Genomic DNA, 23,101 nt, shown 5'->3' on the forward strand with positions numbered 1-23,101 from the left:
AAGTTTCCTAAGTTAAATCTTATTAATTAAAAAACCCTAAAACATTAAGGTTATTATTATTTATATTATATAAGGAACAAAGAATCGTGTGCTCGCCACATATTTACAGCCAAAAAAACCAAAATCCATTATTGGCGCGTGCGCTGGAGCCTCGTGCCGATGGTTTTGAGTTCAAACCGCTTGACGAGAGCCGCTGTGCCTCGCAGCGTCTGATCCAGGACGTAGGGTACGCCCTCGTAGGTGAGCTTCGTGGTGTTGATGAATTCGCTGCATGGGTCCCGCCTGTACGAGATCGTTCCATGATAGTGAAAGTACATGATCTGACGGTAAGTTTTGTGCTGGGTCCTACCTACTACGTTCTGGGACATGTGGACCCCCGTCGCGAATACTTTCCTTGGCTGAATCGCGTACTTGCGATCTCGCCGTATTCCTCGCTTCACGTCTCGGTATACCATCTTCTCCATCACCCACATCCTGCAAATTAAATCTCAACCGTTAAAATTGAATATCGCCATATTTCTACGAATTTATTGGTTTTAATTTATTTTTTCCCTTAGAGAAGCGAATTGAGGAAGGAAATCATTGGGAAATTTTCTTGAATTTGAGAGAGTTTACCTGGGAGTTCTTCCTTTGTCGTCGGCGGAACAGAGCTTGCCGGACATGGGCATCTGTTCGATGGTGAACTGGGAATAACTGGAGAGAGAAGAGACGACTGAATCGATGGTGCTCTTCCGGGGAACGTAAACGAACTCGTCCACATCGAAGAAGAACATCCATTTCGCTACGAATCTGTACCGATGCAAGCAGTCGTTCACCACCATGAACTGGTTGTGGTAGTACCCGTCGAACCTCTCCTGCTCCCTGATATCCTGCAGTGTCACGAACCCTTTCTCTATCCACGGCTGGAGAACCTCCATCACCTCCCGATGGACCCCCCCAGCATCGTGGATCACGAAGTGTGAACGCCGACCGAACAGCTTTACATGGTAGGCGATCCATTCCCGGATCCTCTGCGGGCTCAGGTTCCCGTACAGAGACGAGCCGCAGTAGAGGTAGTCGTAGGTCGGCTTGGAGGTGAAAATCGCCGGGTTTAAGCTTCCGGGCTTTTCTATAAGAGCTACTATCTCTTCTGTTCGGATGTCATCTGGGTGTTTCCCGCCGGAGGAGGCGATGAGAAGCAATTTCCCGCCGGAGCGGTCGGAGCCGACGTCTGTGGAGAAAGTGCAGTTAACCACCACGACGGTGTAGACGCGGCCGTAGCCCCAGTCGGGAAGGATACGGGTGCCGTTGGCGGAGGCGGTTGGGTGGGTGGTATTTTCCGGGACCCATTTGCACTCGAATAGCGGGCGGCCATAGACGTGCAATGGCTTAGAGGCTAAACCCGTAATGGCAAAGGTGTTGAGGCCGCCGCGGTAGGCGCCCATCTGGACGAAAAGATAAGCAGCGGCGCCGTACGGGATGAAGGCTCGTTTGATAACTCCCGTCTCGGTGACGGATTCTCTTTGCTGAGTGGTTGGCACAGGTAAGACCGGATCCTCCGTAGCAGAAGGCGCGGCGGCGACCGGAGAGGAGAGATTAGAAAGATTGGAGAGGCAGAGGCGGAGATTAAGGGGAGAGAGGGCGAGTCTGGAAGGGATGAACTGGAGGAGTGTGATGAGGGAGCAGACAAGGAAGAAGAAAGTGAGGAGGAACTTCATTTCCGCACAGTACCACACTACACCGACAAACATCTTTCTCTCCTTATCTCTCTCGGTCGCCATTGGAATTCCAATACGACGGAGGGAGCTTCAAAAGGGTAACAACGGCGATGCTTGCGTCGCGTCGCGTTCCGCCCTCTCCTTTTTCCTTTCTTTCGTTCCCAGCTTCTTCCAGTTTCCAGTCAGAGAAAACGAAGAAACAGAAAAACAAAAAGGGTGAAAAAGAAGAAGCAAGTAAGAGACACTGACAGAGGCAGGAAGAAGAACAGGGAAAGAAGAAAGAAGGGTATCTAACAACGAGGGGAACAAGCATTTCGGCTACTTTTGATGTTCTCCACGTGGCATTCAGGAAGATGCGTGTCCGGATCATCGCCTGCCATTAAGGACTGTGGGCCCCACTCACCGTCGTGAAACATAAATCACATTTAAACAAACTTTTTAGAAACTAATTATAAAATTTAACTCCGTGGGCCCATTCAGGGAAAAGGAGCCGTTTAAGTGGGCCCGCGTAGAAAGAAAGGCGGTGCTACGTGTCGACGTGAAAAAACATTTACGTAGAATTTAACTTTTGAAAGTAAAAAGAAAAAAGAAAAATGTAAAAAAGTAAAAATAAAAAAAGGGAGGTAAATAGTATTAACGTAACGGAAAAGTTGGGAGGAAATGTGAGTGACGCGAGAGTGGGCCCGCACACTCTTTTCCTTCTCTTTTCTGGACGAGTTATCGTAATCGCCGTTGACAAGCGGACCACCTGAGACGGGAGAGAGACAGGGAACATTAGGGAACACTCGCTTTAGCATATTGCCTTTTCCATCTTTGTCACGTAATAGCTCATCATTTTGTATAAATACATTAAGGAAGAAGCTGCCATGATTAGCAATGTAGAGTTTTTAGGGCTCCATATATTAAACTTGGGTAAAGAAGAGGAAGAGAGAAGAGTACACACGTTTGAGGAGAAAAGATACGGAAGAATAAGGTTATGGATGTCAAACGCCTAACCAATACAACCCAAAAGACCGGTATGTTAAATGCAAAAAGCCAAGTATCTAACCCAGGTGGACCGGAACCACCTAGATCTTACAATGGACGTAATCCAAACCCTCTCTCTTAAGCTTCATTTATAAATGTCAAAAGTATCAATATTATAATTATACTCTTTATTATAGTAAGAATGAAGAAAAGACAAAAAATATAAACTAATAACATTAATGACACTCTAACTTATTCATATCTTCTAATAAGAAACTTTTGTACAAACACATAATGATCAAAAGTAGTATTCTTGTAGTCTTTCTTCGTTATAACTGACTTAAATTTTTTATACCACTATTTAGGTTGGTGTTTCATTTACCACCAATTCATCGAGAAGGAAAGCAGTATTCACATCCATCTACTCAATCTCTAAGTTCATTAAGGCTGGTTGTTAAGCGAGAACTACACGAATTAAAAACATCTTCACAGTTGGAGAAAATATCTCATACAATTTAATGCCCTTTCTCTGACTAAAATCGATAACTAGTCCTTCATATCGTAGCAGTGAAGTGTGTTCTTCTTGATTTATCCTATAAACCCATAGGTTCTTCAATGCTCTTTTGCCTTTAGGCAATTTTACCAGTTCGACCTATTATGCCTTATGCTCATCTTCCATGACTTCTTTATAACACTTGAACTCTAGCCCATCAGTAAATAATATGTACTCTTGGAGAATATATTACTTAGAAGGTTGTAGTTCTCTAGGGCACCTCCTAAGTGTAGTAGGAAGTCCTTCTCTATGAGATCTATATGTATCTCTTGGTTGAATCTCTGGTGAGGGTAATTTGAACAAGAGACTCATATTTTGTATCAGTTTGTAAAAGAGTATCGACATCATTTGGGGCATGTTGGTTAACTTCTTCATCATGTTCAACATTGACAAGTCCCTAGGAGAAATTAGGTCTAAGTCAATTAAACCATTTGTATATCGAGTCATTGTTTTCTTTGTCTTCTCCATATCTTGAATGATTTAATCTTCCACAAACACAATATCTCGACTTCTCACAAGTTTTTTTTTCTCAATGGGATTACACAATCTATAGCCAAACTCATCTAGGTCATAGCCTAGAAAGATGTATTGTAAAGTTTTATATCGAGCTTAGACCTCTCATCTTTAGAGAAACATACAAATGCTTTACATAAAAAAAATATGTAAATGGTCATAAGAAATGTCCTTGCCAGTCCCAACTCTATCTGATACATCAAACGATAGAGGAACACATTGTGAGATTAAGAACATGTGCAACCGTACTCAAAACCTCACCCAAATTTTTTTGGTACCTGTGCCTATGAAAGTAAACATCTTACTCTCTCAACCAGTTTTTTATTCATCCTCTCAACTAAACTATTCTACTTAGGAGTCTTGGGAGGTGTTTTATTTTTTTTATGTTAAATACCCTATTTTCTATAGTAATCGTCAAAAGGACCAAAGCACTCTTCCCCATTATTTGTTCTAATAAAATTTAGTTTTTTTTTCTTTTGCTTTTCAACTAAAGCATGATTTTTTTTAAAACACATCTAATACCTGGTCTTTTTTTTTGGTATACACCCACAACTTTCTTAAATGATCATCAATGAAGGTAATAAAGCAAAGTGAGCAGCCAAGTGTTCTCGTTCTCGGATTGCATACTTCAAAATATATCGAATCAAATATTTTTGGCTTTCTTGAAAGAAGGGAACTCTTGAAAGAAAGCTTATTTTATTTACCTTCTAAAGAATGGGTACACTTGTTCAAGGTTGCACATTAATGATGCTTTTAGAGAGTTTTGCTTACAATATATATTAAGTTGAGAATTTCTTACCTCACTTTTAGTAAGCTTCCACCAACCATTCCTAAAAGTGTTGCAATACTCCTCATCATTTAGTTTACTTGTATAAATTAAATTGAAACAATGTCAGGAATGTATTTAAAATCTTTAAGAAGAAAATTAGTACCATTTTACCTATCTAAACATACATCTCCCACACCAATGATTTTGGCCAAAACATCATTGCCCATTTTTAGTGTCCCAAAGTTACCGACTGTATAAGATGTAATTCCATCTTCTCAAAATGCAGCGTGAATAAGCCACCACTATCAATTACCCAACTGGCCTCATGACATGTAACATTAATGACATCATCATCATAGACAATGAGTCGGGCCTAGAATCCCACTATCCCTTCATTTGGGCTTTGGCCCCACAAGCACTTCACTGAATTAGCGGTCTCTACTCTGCATGAATAAGTATAACTATAATGGAGTTAAGGAAATAGTCCCATGTCGGTTATTGAATATCGTCTCCTCTCTTTCAGTGATTAGGAAACAGCAGTAACGGCCCCAAATCTGAAGAACAAGTGCCTCGGTCTACTTTGGCATCCATTGATGCTACTCAACTTCCATGTCTTATCTGCTCATGTAAACTTGAAGGATTAGTTGTTTTCGGGGAGTATCATGAAGGATGTTCAAAGCCACTTATGATCATCCAACACGGACTACAAGGGTTTAACTTTTGTCGCCATTGTTGTCAAAAGTGATGAGAGCATTTCGAGTGTAGTGTAGCTCAAGTTTCGGATTGTTTGGTTGGATGACGAAGGAGAGGGAAGCAATAATGGTTGGAAGCAATAAGGATTGTTGTGGAAGACTCAAGGTTGGAGGCCACTACGTTAAAATTTACAGACGTGTTCAGAAAGTTTGGTCTTTATGCTCTTGAAAGAGACAAGAATTGGTTTCAACATTTTACGACTCGCTCTGAAAGGTAACTCCTATCAAGTTATTGGTATTTGCAGCTGATATCTATGCTTTAGTTAAGGAAGCTGGATTTAATCTATTGAAGCAAAAATAAGAAATCTTGATTGTCAAAAGTCTTCCTCCATTATAAGAATTTGACATCTTAAATATAATATATATTAGGTAGTGAGAGAGTTGTCCAAGTACTGGGGATTAAACTACCTCATGGTAGAGTAGTTCTTAAATATTTTTTTCCAGTCTCTTGTCCAAAGATTCAAGTTAAAAGTTGGCTCCAATGGAAATTTAAACTTCTGTTCAAAGAAGCTAAGAGCAACCTTCTTTAAAAGCAATACTCTTTGGAATGGCAATCAGCATAGTATGTTTAAACGTTAAATTCTAATGTTATTGAAAGAAAAGGAAGAAATATCCCTATTCAATCTGGTTTGATAATCAGAAAACGTCCTCAAGAGCTTATGGGCCTACACGTCTAAGAGGGTGAAAAGGTTTGCTTGGGAATGGATCATTGGCATTCTATACAGTGAATCTCTAGAATAAAATTTTTATTTAAATTATTTATTATTTTATGTCTGATTGGTAAAACAATTTAGGAAAAAGTATGTATTTATTAATATTTTGTGAGTTTATTATTATGGCTAAAAATTTTAAACTTCTAGAATGGGAAAATCTAAAAACTCACTGACACTAAAACCCAAACCGTTTGATGAAAAAATTTCAATAGATGATAGAAACAAATGGAATACTGGATAATAACTCTAAAATTGTTCTATGTAATTGTGATTGCTCCATTAGTTAGTAACACAAAGGACCATAACCAACAAGATAAAAGTGTTAAACATAAATATGAGAAAAATGATTATTGCTGTGGTCTTATTGTTGAACACAAAAGCAACAGTTTGTATGACTTATTTTCATGCTAAAAATGTGAAAACTTAGTAAGAAACTGAGCCTGGACAGAAGTTTTTCAAAAAAGAATATTTCAACCACACGATAGCAAATGGAAAATCAGTGATCAATCAAACACACATCAAAATATTGTTGTTAAGATTATGGGATTTAGTGAAATTATCACCTCTTCACGTAAACTTCTGTACTCAAATCGAAAGAAACAAAACCCGGTTCATGTTAATAATAAAAAAACTCATTATTCTAAACCCAGGATTAACCAAAATTTTACGAAACAAATTGCCTTAATCAGAGTTAGATTAGAACGTCTTAGGGTCAGCACTGCAGCCAGACACGTTGACCTTCGCCCATGCACCGTCGCCTGGTTAGGGCCCCTGTAGCTATCATTGATAGACGCACCACATTTATTATACAAACTTTAAAACGACGTCAGTCAAATTCAATCCTGCACAGAGATGATAACTCAGATACAGCAAAGTTTTGGGTATAAACAACGGAGATTATATGACATTTGAAGTTGTAAGAAATAGACCTAAATCACACAATTCGATTCGAGTCTCTGGGGTTCGTATAAAAAAAGAGTGTCTGCAAAATACTTCTACCAGTAGTCCGAAAATTCTCCACCTCGAGCTCTGATTCCAGAGCATGCTGGTAAGAACCATACAGACCTCATAGTTAGGGACCTCCCGTCCATATCTTGACTCAACCTTGCTCTTTTTCCCTCGTCTGCCCTCGAGCCCCTCGTACACCTCTTCCACGTCCACCGCGCTGGTAATACCAACATGAACCACACATCAGTTTAAATCCTCAATTATATATTTTACTTCTTTCTGAAGTCATATACTGAACATACTACAAGTTCCAATTACCAGATCAAAATTGCACAACGAATGACAAAAATAAACAAATGAAGCACTAGGAGCCAGCAATAATATGTAGAGCACGAACTCACCTTCACTAGTGTAGGAGCTCTCCCACGACCTCTTGCTGGAGTAGGAGTCGGTACTACTCCTGCTCCAGCTCGTCGAAGTAAAGCATTCTCTCTAGCTCTCTCGCCCAAGTTTACAATTCTCCTAACAGGTTGAAGTTCCTTATCCTCTGTTTCCTTCACAGGGCTTCTGGGAATGGACTGTTTCAGAGAAAGACTCTCTGAAACAACACTCGAGGATGCTCCCCCCCCACCACCAAAAGAAACTTGTTTGCTTTGCTGAGAAGACTTCAAGACAGAACTGTTGTGGTTATTGCTTGGTTTATCTTCACTGGGCTTATCTGTGCCTTCATCTGCCTCTTCAGTTGCCTCTCCATGCACATTCCTCTCAATTAGCACCACTTCGAGAGGTAGCATCTCAGCAGTAGAATCTTCTATAAGTGGTTCAACCAGGCTATCTCCAGCTTCCATGTCACCCAAACTACTGAAAGTATCACCGCCCTCTTGCTGCTCTGCTCCCTCAAAGACAAACTCACCCTCTTCCTTTTCACTCTCCACTTCTGCAGTAGAGTGCTGTGGATCTGGCACATCAGTGCCCTTAGGATCTCCACCAGGACACTCCTCTGCTTGTCCTGGCTGCTCTACTAATAATTCTTCCACTATTGACACAGAATCGCTTTCTAAGTCACCTTGATGTGACCCAGCTAATGGATCTTTCACATCCTCCATATCCGTTGACTCCTCCATTGCCTCATCTTTTGCAGCATCAGCTATCTCCTCATTTGAAGCTGGCATTATATCAGTAGTGGCTTCACCAGACTCATCTGCAGGTAAGGAGCTTTCACCAATTTTAGAAGACTGGATGTTCAATTGGTCCTCCATAAAAGCACCTTCTGAGGGCCCCTCCATACCTTTGGTCTTCTTTGCAACAGGTCCGCCATCAGTGCTCTCTTGCTCAGGAGTTCCTTCTCGAAATTCCGAGGCAGTGGAAGAGGCCTGGCGCTTACGTGCAGACGGAACATGGAGCAGAGCAGTAGGATCACTTTGTGCCTCTGGTTCATGAGATGGCCGAGGCTTTGTCTCCTCGACTGTGGTCTGCCCTTCTATCACAGGAGGGCCTTCCACTTCTGGCATCTCAACATCATTGCTTGGCTCTTGAGTACGTTCCAGATGAGGCCGGACTAACCTTCTTCCCATTTTCCGAGTTTCAGTACTAGGCTTTGACACAAGAGGCCGTTTCTCTCTTTCATCTATAGATTTAGCTTGCAAAGAACTTGTAGGTACTGCAGCTGGATTCTGGTTAATGAGATTTTGAGGGCCTTGATGACCTGCAGAAAAAAAAAACGAGGTTGATGTCTGTCCTTGGAAAAACCTTTTTTTTTCATGTTTCAGATACATGCTTTACATCATAAATACCCACAGGCACTGCTGCATTTATTCATTTGGTGTCTCAAAAAACCATCATTACTATTTGAAGGCTGCCAAAGTTCTCTATTGGTTTATATGTTTAATGAATTTTTTTATGTTAGTATATACTTAGTCGATAGGGTATTTGGCTTAGAAAGAACAAAGTTTCAAACCATTGTTGTTTTACCCCCTTGAAATGTTTATATTCAGGTCTTCACTTCAGAGACCTAACTAAAACTAAGAGATGATAGGTCCAATAATCAGGGCAACTCTGGACATCCTCTCTTTCCCTCTTTCCCTTTAGTGTGCTTCTATCCTCTTCCTACTTTCTTTTTCTTTTTTCATTCTCATTTTTTCTCCACTAACTAAATTCTGCATCTCCCACTTTTTTTTTCTAATTTATTTATCATGAGTAGCAAGTTATTATAACCCTGATTAATGATTTCAAATCCTTCCTATCGCTCCCAACTGCTTCCTAAAAGTATCTTATATATCTTTATTCCCTAGCATTCAACAGCACTGTGGATATACAGAAAAGAGAGATACAAATTAAGTGTAGCTGAAAAAATAGGACAACGATCAATATAACAAATAAAAAGTAAAAAGTGTAGCTGAAACAATAGGACAACAATTAATATAAAGGATACTTAAAACTACAATTGATATCTGATAAAAAAAGACATACCTGCAAGCCCTGCCGAGATATCCACAGGAGAAGCCACTGCAGCATCACTTAAAGCAGATTGTGCTGCTTCTTCCAAGTCATCTACAGCTGACATATATGCAGTTGCTTGCTCATTTAAGCCAATCTCAACAGGAAGCTCAGTTGCCAACGTTCCACTAGTCTGTGTGTTAAAAGTTAGCCAGATCAGAATTTCGGATTAAAAAATAGGCCAGTTTACAAGCAAAGATACACTTCATAGTAAGCTAGCTTGACAACCACTAAAAAGCATGTGAAAAGCCCAAAGAAATCTACAGGAATGAAAAATATGAATCTGATGATTACATAAAAATTTTACACAGCTTTTGCAAGAGAGATTAATGTGAGAAATAAAAGAAGAGAATAGGGTTTGGTACGATCATGTTGTATTAGGTTGTGTGCAATATTGATGGCTGATTTGTTGTCTCAATATATAGCCTCATTGGACCTTCCCACCTGACTTTCAGATCCTCCAAGATTATCGTTAGCCATAGCAGTTCACAAATCCCAAGGGCCATTGCTCTAAATTCAGTTTTTGCGGTGGACCTTGTAACCACATTTTTTTTTTTTTTTTTGCTTCTCCAAGTTACCAGATTGCCTCCTAAGAAAGTGCAATACCCCGAGGTCGATCTTCTATCAACTATGGAACCTGCATATCCCTTCTCCTTTCTTAAATAAGATTCCTCTGCCGGGTGTACCCTTTGAGTACTGCAGGATTCTATACACTGCTTTGAGATGTGACTCTCTAGAATTGTGCATAAATTGATTACGGCATAAGCTATATTAGGCCTGGTATGTGACAAATAAATTAGCTTCCACAAGTCTTTGATAAGAACCGTTATCCACCATCATCTCCTTTGAAGCATCACAAAGTTTGTGGTTCGACTCTATGGGTGTCTCTACTGGCATACATCCCAGCTTTGCCTGTATCAGCCAATAAGTCTTAGCACATATTTTGTTGGGGTATAAAAATCCTTCCAAAGGAACCACTTTTTGAGGGCGTCAATTTGATTGCAGATAGCAGTGGGGCAATGGAGGAAGGAAAGGTAGTAATTGAGGATGTCAACCAGGGAAGATTTGAGGAGAGTGAGCTGACCAGCCGAGGATAGGAAGCACCCCCTCCAAGTAGTCAGTCATCGTTCCAGTTTTTCAATAATTGGGTTCTAGAAATGATTTTGAGGGTGTCTGTCAAAGAGGAGGAGGGCCCAGGTGAGTCATGGGGAGCATGCCGATCTTGCTACCAAACTGAGACAGAGTGAGTTCTCAATGTGGTAGTCAATGATGGAGGTCTCACTCAATTAATTCTCTGACCAGATGTGATCTCAAAGAGGTCGACGAGGGCCTTCTAACGCTTCACTTCATCTAATAATCATGTCATCGGCAAATTGAAGCAAAGGAATGTCAAATTCTGGGGGGGGGGGGGAAGGGGGGGAGGATGTTGTAGCCAGCCTGATTCCTTGGCAGTATAGATGAGTCTTGAGAAATATTCAGAGATGATATTGAACAAAAGAAGTGAGAGCGGGTCTCCCTTACAAATGCCTTTAGCAGGAGCGAATATGATGTGGATGAGATGCAGTTGTGTGGATCCAAAAATGCCATCAGTATCTGAATCCTGTCTTTCCAAGGAGGTTGTCTAGAAGGGACCAGTTCACTCGATCAAATACTTTTTCCAAGTCCAATTTGAGAACAAAACAAGAATCATTAGCCTTCTTGAAATGGTCCAAGATTTCATGAGTGGCCATGGCCAAGTCATTGATATTGCGCTCTCGAATGAAAGCACACTACCTCGGGTGGATGACCATTGGAAGGGCCACCTTGAGACGATGAGCAAGGCAAGGGGCCAATATTTTGTAGGTGCTGGAGATGAGGCTAATAGGGCTGTACTCTCTTGGGTGTTCAGCCGAATTTCTCTTTGGAACAAGAATGATTAGGGTCATGCCCATGCTTTTGAAAGTAATACCTTGGTAAAAGAAAGAGTGAACCACAGCAGAGCTGTCTTTATTTAGGATTGGCCAACGTCGATTATAAAAGTCTCTATTGAATCCATTAGGGCCTGGGGCGCAATCAGCAGCGAGGCCCCAGGTGGCCCTCTCAATTTCTTTCTTCGAGAAAGGAAGCTCCAATAAAGTGCCCACTGAGGTGAGAATTTGGGAGAGGTCAATGTTGGAGCTTGGGTCAAGAGGAACATTCCTCTTTATAAATATCTGCAATAAAAAAGTAATTGATGACTTGTTTGAGGTCACAAACCCGTTGAGGCAAAGGGAATTGATTCGATTGGCTCTTCTTCTTTCATTGGCAATGGCATGGAAAATCTTGGTATTTCCATCATCCTTTGATAGCCACTTGAAACAAGCTCTTTGTTTCCACCGAATTTGATCAGAGTGGAAGAGGACATGATAGCAGGATTAGAGCGTAATCTTTCAGTGAACTCGGGTGTGGAGAGAAGGTCAGTCTCTTCTGTGGAATCAAGAGCAGCAATTTTGGCAAGAAGGGAAGTTTTCTCAATGTTGTCAGAGGCTGGTGATTTGATGTCCAAACTTTTAGATGAGGTGTCAAAGATTTGAGTTTCATACGGAGGTTCCAACCCGAGATATCCGAAGTGGGGAGGTTTGGCCAAAGACCACCAAAAAATTGATCAAAGTTCGATAGTTGGAGCCAAGCCCCTCAATTGCCTAGCTTGGTATCGAAAAGGATGGGCTAATAGTCAGAACAAACCCTATTGAAGATCCTACCAGTGGTCTAATGATAGATTTGCAGCCACTCACCATCAGCGAAAAATCTGTCTAATCTTGATAGGATCGGCCGGTGAGATTAGCCATTTGACCAAGTAAAGTTCTTTCTAGTGAGGGCAATCTCCTCCAATTTGCAGCTGCCTATGAAGTCAGCGAACCTTCTCATAGATGTTGTGAATAAGGGGGTGAACCTTCTCAAGGTGGTCGGAACTCTCCCCTTCACTTTCGTTAAATAACTCTCTTGGTTGCATGCACAATTACCCTTTCACATCAGCTGTGCTTGAGACGCTAAGTAGTTTAAGTGACCGAAATACCCTTATTGACACTACAGTGCTTCAAACAGAAAACTAATTCAACTTAAAAAATACAAAATGAACCATATGATAAAATACCTGTTGCTGGTTGTCTTTGGCTAGCTTATGCTTCTCAAGCTCTTCCATCACTCTCTCTCTCTCCTGCAAGTGCTAAGATGACTTTAAATACAGATAGGTGTTCATAGAATAAACATTGTCATTCCAATAGCATAAATCCACTAATTGTCTCTAGGAGTTTAGAACATTGAAACTCATATGTATCTATTAAACATGAAATATACCATTTTTATATCAACATTTAATAGAAAATAAATTAAAATTTGACTTGAAATAGAGACAACCTTCTGAACTTGAGTCACTTTAACGAAAACAACTTGCTCAACCTTCACCCGCCTTGCTTTTTCCCTTTCAAGGGTTTTCTCTAATATCTGTTGTGTAAGTGTCAGTGTAAAATATATGAGAAGTAAGACAAGTGACTGGGGACTTTGAGATAACAAGGTAAGAGTACCTGTATCCTGGTGTCCTTTTCTTTCATTGCTTGTTCACTGCTGGTATCTACAATGACCTTCTTACCTACACAGTTCACCTATTGTAAGAGCAAAGGACAGCATTGCTCCCGATATTATGCTACATAAAATCAGAAAGATGTATTACTTGATCGAGAATCCTCTAACTGTTTACTCAGAGATTGCTTCTCCTTGACTACATCCTCCATCTGTTTAAGCAACACTTGTTTTTCGTTCGTCAAATCCTCCAACTGTTTTGAAAGGGTTTGCTTCTCTTTGTTACCTTCTTCTTTTTCCTTTGCCAAGGCATCAGCTTTCTTCTGCACAAAAAAAGCATCTTTGATTCAGACGTTTTGAAATGTAACTGGATCAAATTAGTGTTTCAAAGAAGATTGCTTAGAGAGCGAGACAAGTTGCCTACACCAAGGTCGCCAAACTCAGGCAGGATGTGAGAATTCCATATACAGGACAAGTTTCATACTCAAAAGAATATCCGACAAAAAGAACAACAACAGGACAAGATTTCTTGGTATAAACATGCAAAAAAGAAACAAAACTAACTGGGCCTGGTATAAGTTTTAGTAGTAATATTAACCCTAATTCCAGGAATAAAAATTTTCCTTCTATAAAACTAACTACACTTCCAAAAAGATTTTTTATGCCCATTAAAATAAGGATATAAAAAACAAGCAACTTTTTCCTGAATTTCAGACTTTTATTACTAAACTTTTGTCTTCTCTTGCTGATACACCGAATGAGCTAATGTCATTTTGTAGGCAGTACACAAGATAGTGGGTCAGTTTTCGTAACAAAGGTCTCAATCCAGATCAGTCGATAAACTCAAGGATTTACTTGAACTAGTAAAAAGAAGTACTTCATAAGACGATAGTTTCGGATTCCTCACAGGACAAGTTTCATACGGAAAAAATATCCAGAGCAATAGAATAGCTAGGTGAGCATCCGGATTGGAATTTACTGGGTCTAGAATAAATTTCAGGAGTACGATGTTTTCTCTAATTCAAAGACTTAGATAAGATTAAATAAGAATTAAGTTTTCAATAAGAATGTTTATGCTCATTATGTTTTTTTAATACACTAAAATTTTGATTAAAGAGATAAATTACAATAAAACAGAAGGCAAAGAAACAGCCCAAAAGCAATAGTCATCCCGTATCTTAAGGGAATCAATCACCCAAAATAATATAATGCCAATCAACCCCCAATTGAGCTAAAAAATCTGCATTACAGTTCGCACTCCATAAAATGTGAATCCCAACAAACGTCATACCCATACATTATGTTAAGCCTGTAAATAAAAGGCAACATTTTACACTTTTCCTGGATTACAAACTTTTGTCATTTTTATTTTCTCTTGCTGATAGCCTAAAGAGCATGGTCATTCTATAGGAAAACACAAGCTCATGGACCAATTTTTATAACATCGGGCTCAATCAAGCCCCCAGATGAACAAAGCCGAGGATTCACTAATTTTTTAAAGGAATAAGGCAACGTTGGTTCAGGTTTGGAAAACGCCTAAGATCACTACTTGGGAAAATGCCTCCTAATTTGGGCTGGTGATTTTGGGATTAAACATGAACCCAACATAACATTTGGCCCAGTCAAAAAAATACTCAGTGCACCATGGTGATTCACTCAGCTCTAAATGGACTCCAGTTGGTCCTAACAGGCAAACTCATCTAAGTTGGTGATTTGTCATGTGGGTTTTTAGAACATCTAGTTGACACTATACAAACAGAAAATAAGACAAAGAAACTGTAGCAGTTTACAGACCATGAAGTTGGATATTATTCTCTACCGTTTTTCAAACATCTAATCTCATTGTTCAAACAGAAAATAAGAAAAAAAGACTGCAACAATTTGCAGACCTTGAAATTGGATATTATCCTTTTGTGCTTTTCAATTTCTGCTCTTAAAACTGCCTGAAAGCAAAAACAAAGATGATGATCATCCATACAATTGTCACTAACCTGTGTCAACATTTAATCAAGTAAAAAAATAAACATTAGTTGAAAATACAAAAAAAACCCACCTCAGCTTGGAGAGTATCATTTAGCCTCTTCTCTATCTCCAAAATTCTAGATTGGCTGCTCGCAAGGTCTTCCTCCAATTTAACTATCATTTCTTCTTTCTGATTAATAAGCTTCTTAGACTCTTCCACCTCGGCTTGTTGCTCTCCAAGTTTCAACTGAAAAATGTAATTTGACAAGCTCATGAAATATAAAGACCTTAAACCCCAAAACAAAACATACAATGAAATGCCAAAACAGAAAGAAAAAATAAAAAACCAAAAATACCTGAATGTTTTGATAGTTATCCTTCAATAGATTATAATCCTCCACATCAAAACCTTTGGTCTTCTCAAGTAACTTCAGTAAAGAACATATTAATTTTCTGGGAAGACAAATGAAAAGAACAAAACAAACAAACTGTTGACTCTAAGAAGCCATCCAAGGAATACCTCAGAAATCCTGTTCTCTAAGTTAGCCCTTTCTGCATTGAGCATCTCAGCTTTTTTTCTAGAAACATCTAACTGAGTGTCCTTCTCTTTCAGCAGGCTATTCAAGTGGTCAGCTTCTGCCTTAACCTTCTGAGCAGTTTCCCGTAGTTTCTAAGAAACAAAAAACAGTATTATCTGATGAGACAACAAGTTGCATTCACTGTGCAACACCAGAGATATACAAGATGAAATACTTCTAAAAAACACAAGAGTACATTTTTTTCTCCAACTAGAATAAACATTGGATACTAATTGCATTTCTTTTTTCCTAAAATTGCAACAAATATTTGGTGTCATACAAAACGAACCTGGCATTCTTCAAAGTTGTGTTTATTCTCCTCTCGGATTTGCATATTGCTTTCACGAAGCAAATTCAACTCATTTACCTGAAAATTTGTGTTTAAGAAGAGTAGAAGTTATTGACATGCATCAGCCAACTAAAACTGTTGCTGTCAAATTCAAATTTCTGCTTAATACTATGCTGATGTCATCCATAAAAAAGTAATAAATTAAAAGAAATAGAAAAGAAACAAAACTTTATGGAAGCTGAAAGAAGTTCTCTTGAAAAATAAAAAGAAAAGTATGTTAAAAAAAAAAGTAATATAGCTTGTCTTTACAATGAAAATAATGCAATTCATCAAGGAACCCCTGTCCAGGACCACTTGTGCCCCTTTTGCCAAACTTCTCCTGAAACAGCCACCCACATCCTGTAACACTGCAATTTTGCTCACACTGTTTGGACGGGCCTCCTCAACAAAATCGGTTCCAAACAGTGTGAAGCAAAATTGCAGCCTTCTATACATGTTACTTTTTTTTTTGTTGTTGTTGAGAAAGCGATCATTTTTATTAAGTAAGAAACAAACAACAAACAAGGCTAGGGGAGCACACCCTTTACATCAAGGGATTGGAGGGAGGTTCCCTGCTTAGCAAGAGAGTTGGTTACAGAATTAGCAAATCCAGGAACATGCGACCAAATACAAGTTACGTGGGGTAAAAGATCCATGATAGCATAAAATACATCCAAGTGTCGCCATGGTGGGGTGGAAGGTGAGGAAAACCAGCTAATAATCACTACACAGTCACCCTCAATATGGAGTGGGCTGGAGAGATCATCCTAGAAGACTTGAGGCCGTTGAGAAGGGCTTGAAGCTCAGCAAAAGTCGAGTCGGAGATACCCGTAGGGCTAGAATAGTGATCTGGTTGCCATCGGAGTCACGAAAGACACCACCAAATCCGCCCTTGTCGGGGTTACCAAGAGAGTTGCCATCAAAGTTGAGCTTGAGGTAGCCCGGCTGGGGGGGCTGCCACTCTTTAAATAGTGGAAGATCTAGCTAGGGAACCCATCTGAGTGAGAGCACACCAATTGTCTCTAAGGGGAAAGCCCATGAGAGAAGAAAACTCTTTGGTATGAAGCAGAGAGGAGACAAAGCCAATGATAGAGGAGGTGACCCTCTCTAAAGACAGAGCTTTGGCATTGAACCACCAATTGTTGCACTCCTTCTAGATACCCCAAGGGATGAAGGCAATGCAGGCAGAGATAAGTAGCTTACCCATCTTGGGGAAAGAGACCACAAGAAGCATGCGACAAACAAAAATGAGGTCCAGAGGCAAACCTAACTGAAGGCTCACCTGGCTAAGAATGTCCATCCAAATTGACCAGGAGAAAGGATAGGAGAGGAGAAGGTGGCTAACAGTCTCCTCAATACGGCAAAGGGGGCAAGAAGTGCACACATTATGGTTACCACGACACCTGAGATTGTCGGCAGTGAGAATCTTATTGAAACTGGCACTCGAAAGGAAGAACTTGGTCTGAAGGGGGGCGCAAAGGCACCAAACACGTCATGATCAACAAAGCACGAAGTCCATCCCTTGATGAGGGAGTAAGCAGAGGAGATCGAAAAGGCAATAGTTGTCTCCAACCACCAAATCATTGAATCAACCAAGGAATCTTTGGGTCTGGAAGGAGAAAGAGTCTCCAGGAGGCGAGAGGCAAGTAACACATCCAAGTCATTTAGGCTGCGCCAAAGGTGCAGGTCCCAAAAGCCAAATCTCAAAGTGTTAGCGACTGAGAGACTACTCTGAGTGGAGGCTTGCCAAATACTGCTGAAAGAAGCACGAAGCAATCCTCCCAAAACCAAACCAACTACTCGTTACCAACATGATATCGAATGCCCGAATTGAAGAATGAAAGGAGGTAGATTGCCCTCCAAATTGGAGAGAGTGCACATCGTCTACCACCCGAAGTCTACCAATGCCCATGCCAATGCAGCTTAGAGGTCATCAGCTTCCAAAGGTTGTTAGAAGTGGTGTTGAATTTCCAAATCCACTTGAGAAGCAAGGTCACATTCGTATCTTTAGTAAGCTGGATCCCCAAACCGCCCCGAGATCTGGGGAAGCACACATCAGACCAGCCAATGACATGAAATTTAAACTCCGATCTTGCAAAGCCAAAGGAACCTCTTCATAATTCTGTCAATATGATGGTGGGTAGAGACTGGACAAGGTAAGAAGGAGAGGTAATAGTTTGGAATTCCAGCTAGGCAAGATTTGAGGAGGACGAGCCTTCAAACCTTCGAAAGAAAACGACCATACCAAGTGGCCAGTCGGGTCTCAAGTTTCTCAATCACGGATTGCAAAGATCCTTGCCAAGGCACGAAGTGAAGACCAAGGTACGTAGTTGGGGGCGAGGATAGGTAGCATCCCAATATATCAGCCATAGATCGAAGGATATCCGAATTGATGTTGAAACCCAATAACATAGTCTTCTGCAAATTTACCTTCTGACCAGAAGCCAGCTCAAAAAGGCCAAGCAATGCATTAATCTTCATAGCATACTCAAGAGTCCCGTCGCCAAAGATGAGTGTGTCATCAATAAATTGAAGAAGTGGAATATCAAATGCAGCAATGTTGTTGATCGAACCCGGCCAACCAACTTCCCTTGCCTTGTAAATCATAGAGGAAAAGAATTCAACAACAATATTGAATTAGAACGGAGAGAGCGGATCGCCTTGCCTTATTCCCCGAGACCCTTTGTAGAAGCCACAAACAGTACCATTAATCATAAGAGAGAAACACATCGAGGAGATGCAACTTTTGATCCAAAGACGCCATCAGTCTCCAAACCCCATCTGACCCAACAAATTGCCCAACAATTCCCAATTCACCTTGTCAAAGGCCTTCTCAAAATCAAGCTTTAGGGCAAAGTGGGGGGCGCTAGAACAAGAGAAGTGATCAAAGAGCTCATGTGCCGCCATGGTGGAGTCTAAAATGTTCCTCCCACAAAGGAAAGTTCCTTGCCCGTGATGGATCACCAAGGGGAGGATAGCATGCAACCTGTGGGTCTGCAGCCTAGTGATGATCTTGTAGGAGCTGGATATGAGGCTAATAGGACAAAAGTCACCCAACTGTTCCACGTTAATCTTCTTTGGCACAAGAGGAATGAAACAAGGCCCCATACTTTTGAATGTGATACCCTTGTTGTAGAAGCCCATAACCATAGCAATCACATCCTACTAAATAATAGTCCATCATCCTCTACGATAAAAGTCACCATTAAATCCATCTAGGCCGGGGGCCGATCACAAGCCATGCCAAGCACTACAAGCTCAATCTCCATATTGGAGAAGGGAAGTTCCAAGAGGGAAGCAACGGTGGCAAAGATTTTGGCAAAGCAGAGATCCTGAAATTTGGGTCTACAAGGGCACTCCTAGGAGTAAAGATCTGCATAGAACTTAATCAACACATTAGTGATGGAGGATCTATCCGAAGTTACCTCATTATCAATGCATAATGAAGTAACTCAGTGAGTCCTCTGCCTTGCCAAGGCGACGACATGAAAAGATTTGGTGTCGGCGTTCCCCTTCGCCAACCACTAGAATCTGGCCCTTTGCTTCCAATGCACTTTTTCCTGATGGAAGATGGATTGAAGCTGAAGTTGAAAGGTCATCTAAGAGGAGAATTCAGCAGGTGAGAGAGACCTTTAGTCCTTGGTCAAGTCCAAGACCTCAATCTAGGGGAGGAGGGAATCTTTCTCAGCGGAGAGTGAGGAACAACGAGCAAGAGCCCAAGCCTTCAGCTTGGCCTTTTGGAGTTTGAGTTTCTGGGGAAAGAACCAATCAGCAATGCCATCAATAGAAAAATCCATCATTCAGCCAAAAGGCAATCAAATTCCTTGTCCAGCAACCATGAATTTTCAAAGTGAAATGGGGGAGGAACGCTTCTTCCAAATGAGGTGGATAACAGAATTGGCCAGTGGTCTGATCGCGCCCGATTGAGGACCTTGCCCAACGAGTTGTCGTAAAGGTGAAGCCAATCAGCACTAGCAAGGAAACGATCCAACTTTGATAGAATAGGCCGCCTTTGGCCATTCGACCAAGTGAAAATCTTCCCTGAAAATGGAATTTCCTCAAGCTCAGCCTCCAATGAATTCAGCTTTCCCTCAAAGGCGGGTGTAGGGGCAATGGATTGGGGGCCTTGACTCAACCAGGCGATGACTCAATCAATGTGAGTTATTGGAATTGAAGCCTGTTGAGTCAGGGGTTGTCATCCCTCTTGTCGGTGATCAGAGCAATCAACGGCGATTCATATTGTCAAAGACGATCTTCTTCCAGAAGAAATCCTCACCCATCGAGAGCTTGAGAAAGGTGTGTCCAGACCAATGCTTCGTCGAAATAATGAAGAGCTGGGCGACATCCATTCTGGATTGTCGAGAAGTGTTCCGCACCAGCTTAAGAGGTCATCCAAAAACAGCAGCAATACGATGGAGGGTGCAGTCTGACCACAGCTCCACCGGAATTCCCCAGACTAAGATTCATTGTCCGAAGTGATTTGTGGGAGTGGAGGGGTCCCATTCCGTAATTCTAGACAGAGGTGGCTGGTAAGAGGAGACAAAGCAACTTCCTTGTCAGTCTAGGATTGGAAAGAGACGAGCCAAGCGAGAGGTTCAAGATAGGGGTATAGTCCAACCAGAGTCGGGCACTGAACCAGGGGGCGAGGCTGGAGCTATTCCAGTTGGAATCGAGCATGATAACCAAGGCAGCAGAAGTGAGGAACTGTTAAGGAGTCAGAAGGGAGGTTAACGGCCAGGGAGGAAGGCAAGGGGAGATAGGGGAAGACAGTCCTAGACACATTCTAAATATGCTTCATATTTTTTATTCTTTGCAACAATACTTTATCTCATGTTTTGTTTTTCCCAGATTTGACCAATATTTCCATAAAGAATGACTCGTATTACCACCAGGAAAAGTATTTAACTATATATACTCAAGAGAGAAAACGATCTCAAGATTCCAAGACTCTCTCACTAGAAACACCAACCCCTCAATCCAAGATGTGACTCTCGATCCAGATCTTCCTATGACATAGAGCAATGAACTAATCCATCACCAAAAACTATCACAAAATTATTCTGGTCATCAATCATCCTTCATCTGTCATTTCCCAACTTCATTTTGTCCTGCTTATCATCCACTATACAAATGCTTTTTTGCTTTTATTGCTATCTTGAAATTGTCATGAAACATTTCTTTCAGTTAGGGTTCATAAGTAATAGTCCTCAGTAGGAGGATCTTTCTGCAATAGATTGACGAAGAATCATTAGCAGTTAAAATAACTCATAGAGATCAAAAAAATATAAAATAGTTGGAAACTCAAAAAGTGACCAGAATCTGAATCTTCTAGATTCGAAAATACAGAACTTGAGCAGAAAACAATTGATAACCAAATGTTCAGATCAGATCTGAGCTTCAATACCATGTGAGTTAAAAGAAAAGAAGAGAGAAGTTGAAAGAAGAGCAAGAAGTGACAGGAGAGAGAATGAAGACAAGGCTTCCAAACTTCTATTAGACTACATTTAGAGATTATATGGAATTCCCCTAGGTAAGTAAACAGATAAAAGATACAAGCTAAGAGACAAATTCAGTCTATTATAATCAACTCTATCCTTGGGCAATAGGGACATCTATACCCCTTTACGGTGGCAATGCTATGCAGACACTATTGTTTCAAAATAGATGTTATAATATCATGCAAAAAAATGAAAAAAAAAAAAGATGGGCATAATTAACATCTACAATTCAGCACCTTCGGCTTGAATAGAGAGTTAAACATCAACTGTTTCAACTAATCATTTAGCGCTTCCAATTGACTACTTAGTAGAGAATCAAAAAGTTGCTATCTATAGTAACTAAGCAATCTTACTTATGGATACATTGGCCATTGTTATTTCCATGCACTAATAAAAGCTAACTATAAATCAGCATCATTTCAAAAAAAAAAAAAAAAAAAAAGCTAACTATAAATCAGCATCATTTAAAGAAAAAAAAGAAAAAAAGCTAACTATCGTGACAGTTCACTGGATCAACTTCTTCACTCTTGTTTCCTCTATCTCGTTCCTATACTCATTAACCTCTTTCTCTTCATGTTAAATTAATAAGCCCTTACTCTCATAGCATCTGATGACTATTCAACATTTAAAGAGTACTTCATACTTTCCACAAAAGAAACCATTCAACAAGTGAATTAAAATAAACCACACAATTATGAAAAAATGCTAATTAGAGAGAGAGTTGCACCCCTACGAAAGAAACATACCTGAAGCTTAAGAGACTTGAACTCTTCATCTGTTAACAACATTTTTCGAGAATTTGCACGCTCAGTATGAAGTATGGCTTGGGCAGTGTCAGACGCTTTGAGTGCACTTTCAAGCTAAAATTGAGAGAAATCATTTTTTCAGTACATTCTTTCCATGCTCATATTCCCAAAAGAATGAAGAGAAAACAGATATACATGTTCGCAACTGACAAATGCCAATAACACGAAAGAGCAAAAACAATGACTATCAAACCAAGAGAGACAGGTTTACTTGAGATTGCAACCGCAGCTTTTCTTGTTTAAGCAATGACATCTCACTTTCTGCCTGCATTATAGACAGAAAAAACATTATATGTGGCAAAAAAACAGCATAAGACATGCAAGAAAAAAGTGACAAACAATCTTACTATCTCCTTTGATCTCCGAAGGTAACTAACAACAGTCTGCAGGCCATCACCCGCTTGCACATCCAGATCAGAGCTTGCAGAGGAAACTCCAGCAGAGATTCGCTCCTTCTCAGCCAATTTAATATGCAATGCTTCTAAGTGACTATGCAGAATCTTGTTCTGATAGGTGAGGCGTGATGCAGCAGGAGATGTCAAACATCATTAAAATGTAAAAACATACTAAAAAGTGGCAATTTTCTACACTTCTATAAGAGAGGCAGAGAAAGAAAGCAGATCCATAAATCCTAGAATATGAGTTGAATAACAAAGTTCTCATAAAGCAAAGGGAAAAACAACTAATAATAAATTGCAGTATCCGAATAAACATTGCCACACTAGCCAATCGAAGGAGGCACACCTGTTCATTTATCTCTTCGTACTTCTTCTCTGCCTCATACTTCAGTTTTTCTAATAAGGTCTTCTCTGTTTCCCATGTTGCTTTCAGTACATCCTGCAAGAAAGGTCTCATATATGCCAATTAAATCCAAAGAAAACTTTAAAATAAGTCATCAAATAAGATTCCCACTGTTATTATAGTTTCCTAAAGTAATTTAGTCCATAAGACACAGATGAGTCCTTAATAGCAAGGTGCCTCAATT

At 40.3% G+C, this 23,101-nt stretch overlaps 2 protein-coding genes across 4 annotated transcripts in view; both read right to left on the bottom strand.

The window, feature by feature from the left end:
- LOC137953376 (galactan beta-1,4-galactosyltransferase GALS3-like) lies at positions 1 to 1,936 on the bottom strand. Its single transcript, XM_068800744.1, has 2 exons — positions 616 to 1,936; positions 1 to 474 (listed from the first exon to the last, which is right to left on the bottom strand). Exons 1-2 carry the CDS (start codon positions 1,758 to 1,760, stop codon positions 129 to 131), a joined length of 1,491 nt encoding a protein of 496 aa, XP_068656845.1. The 5' UTR covers positions 1,761 to 1,936; the 3' UTR covers positions 1 to 128.
- A 4,805-nt stretch (positions 1,937 to 6,741) lies between these two features.
- The window catches only part of LOC137952516 (nuclear-pore anchor), an 80,743-nt gene continuing 64,383 nt past the window's right edge, over positions 6,742 to 23,101 (bottom strand). Inside the window, exons 34-50 of one of the 3 annotated variants that reach the window (XR_011112296.1) lie at positions 22,861 to 22,953; positions 22,464 to 22,622; positions 22,328 to 22,381; positions 22,057 to 22,170; positions 15,774 to 15,851; positions 15,427 to 15,576; positions 15,263 to 15,334; positions 14,998 to 15,153; positions 14,834 to 14,887; positions 13,096 to 13,267; positions 12,950 to 13,014; positions 12,783 to 12,869; positions 12,520 to 12,582; positions 9,381 to 9,540; positions 7,313 to 8,616; positions 6,893 to 7,128; positions 6,742 to 6,805 (exon numbers count right to left, since the gene is read on the bottom strand). Coding sequence is in view for 2 of the 3 variants with exons in the window: in XM_068799589.1 (XP_068655690.1) it covers positions 7,063 to 7,128; positions 7,313 to 8,616; positions 9,381 to 9,540; positions 12,520 to 12,582; positions 12,783 to 12,869; positions 12,950 to 13,014; positions 13,096 to 13,267; positions 14,834 to 14,887; positions 14,998 to 15,153; positions 15,263 to 15,334; positions 15,427 to 15,576; positions 15,774 to 15,851; positions 22,057 to 22,170; positions 22,328 to 22,381; positions 22,464 to 22,622; positions 22,861 to 22,953 (2,847 nt within the window). In the remaining variant the exon portion in view is untranslated. Of the gene's footprint in view, positions 7,129 to 7,312; positions 8,617 to 9,380; positions 9,541 to 12,519; positions 12,583 to 12,782; positions 12,870 to 12,949; positions 13,015 to 13,095; positions 13,268 to 14,833; positions 14,888 to 14,997; positions 15,154 to 15,262; positions 15,335 to 15,426; positions 15,577 to 15,773; positions 15,852 to 22,056; positions 22,171 to 22,327; positions 22,382 to 22,463; positions 22,623 to 22,860; positions 22,954 to 23,101 lie in introns of all 3 variants that reach the window. The other 2 variants (XM_068799590.1, XM_068799589.1) reach the window with 2 other exon arrangements.

The sequence above is a fragment of the Aristolochia californica genome, unplaced genomic scaffold, assembly GCF_029961685.1.
Source record: "Aristolochia californica isolate CCGP_79_NKW_82.1479 unplaced genomic scaffold, dmAriCali1.0.hap1 SCAF_16, whole genome shotgun sequence".
NCBI classification, from domain to species: domain Eukaryota; kingdom Viridiplantae; phylum Streptophyta; class Magnoliopsida; order Piperales; family Aristolochiaceae; genus Aristolochia; species Aristolochia californica.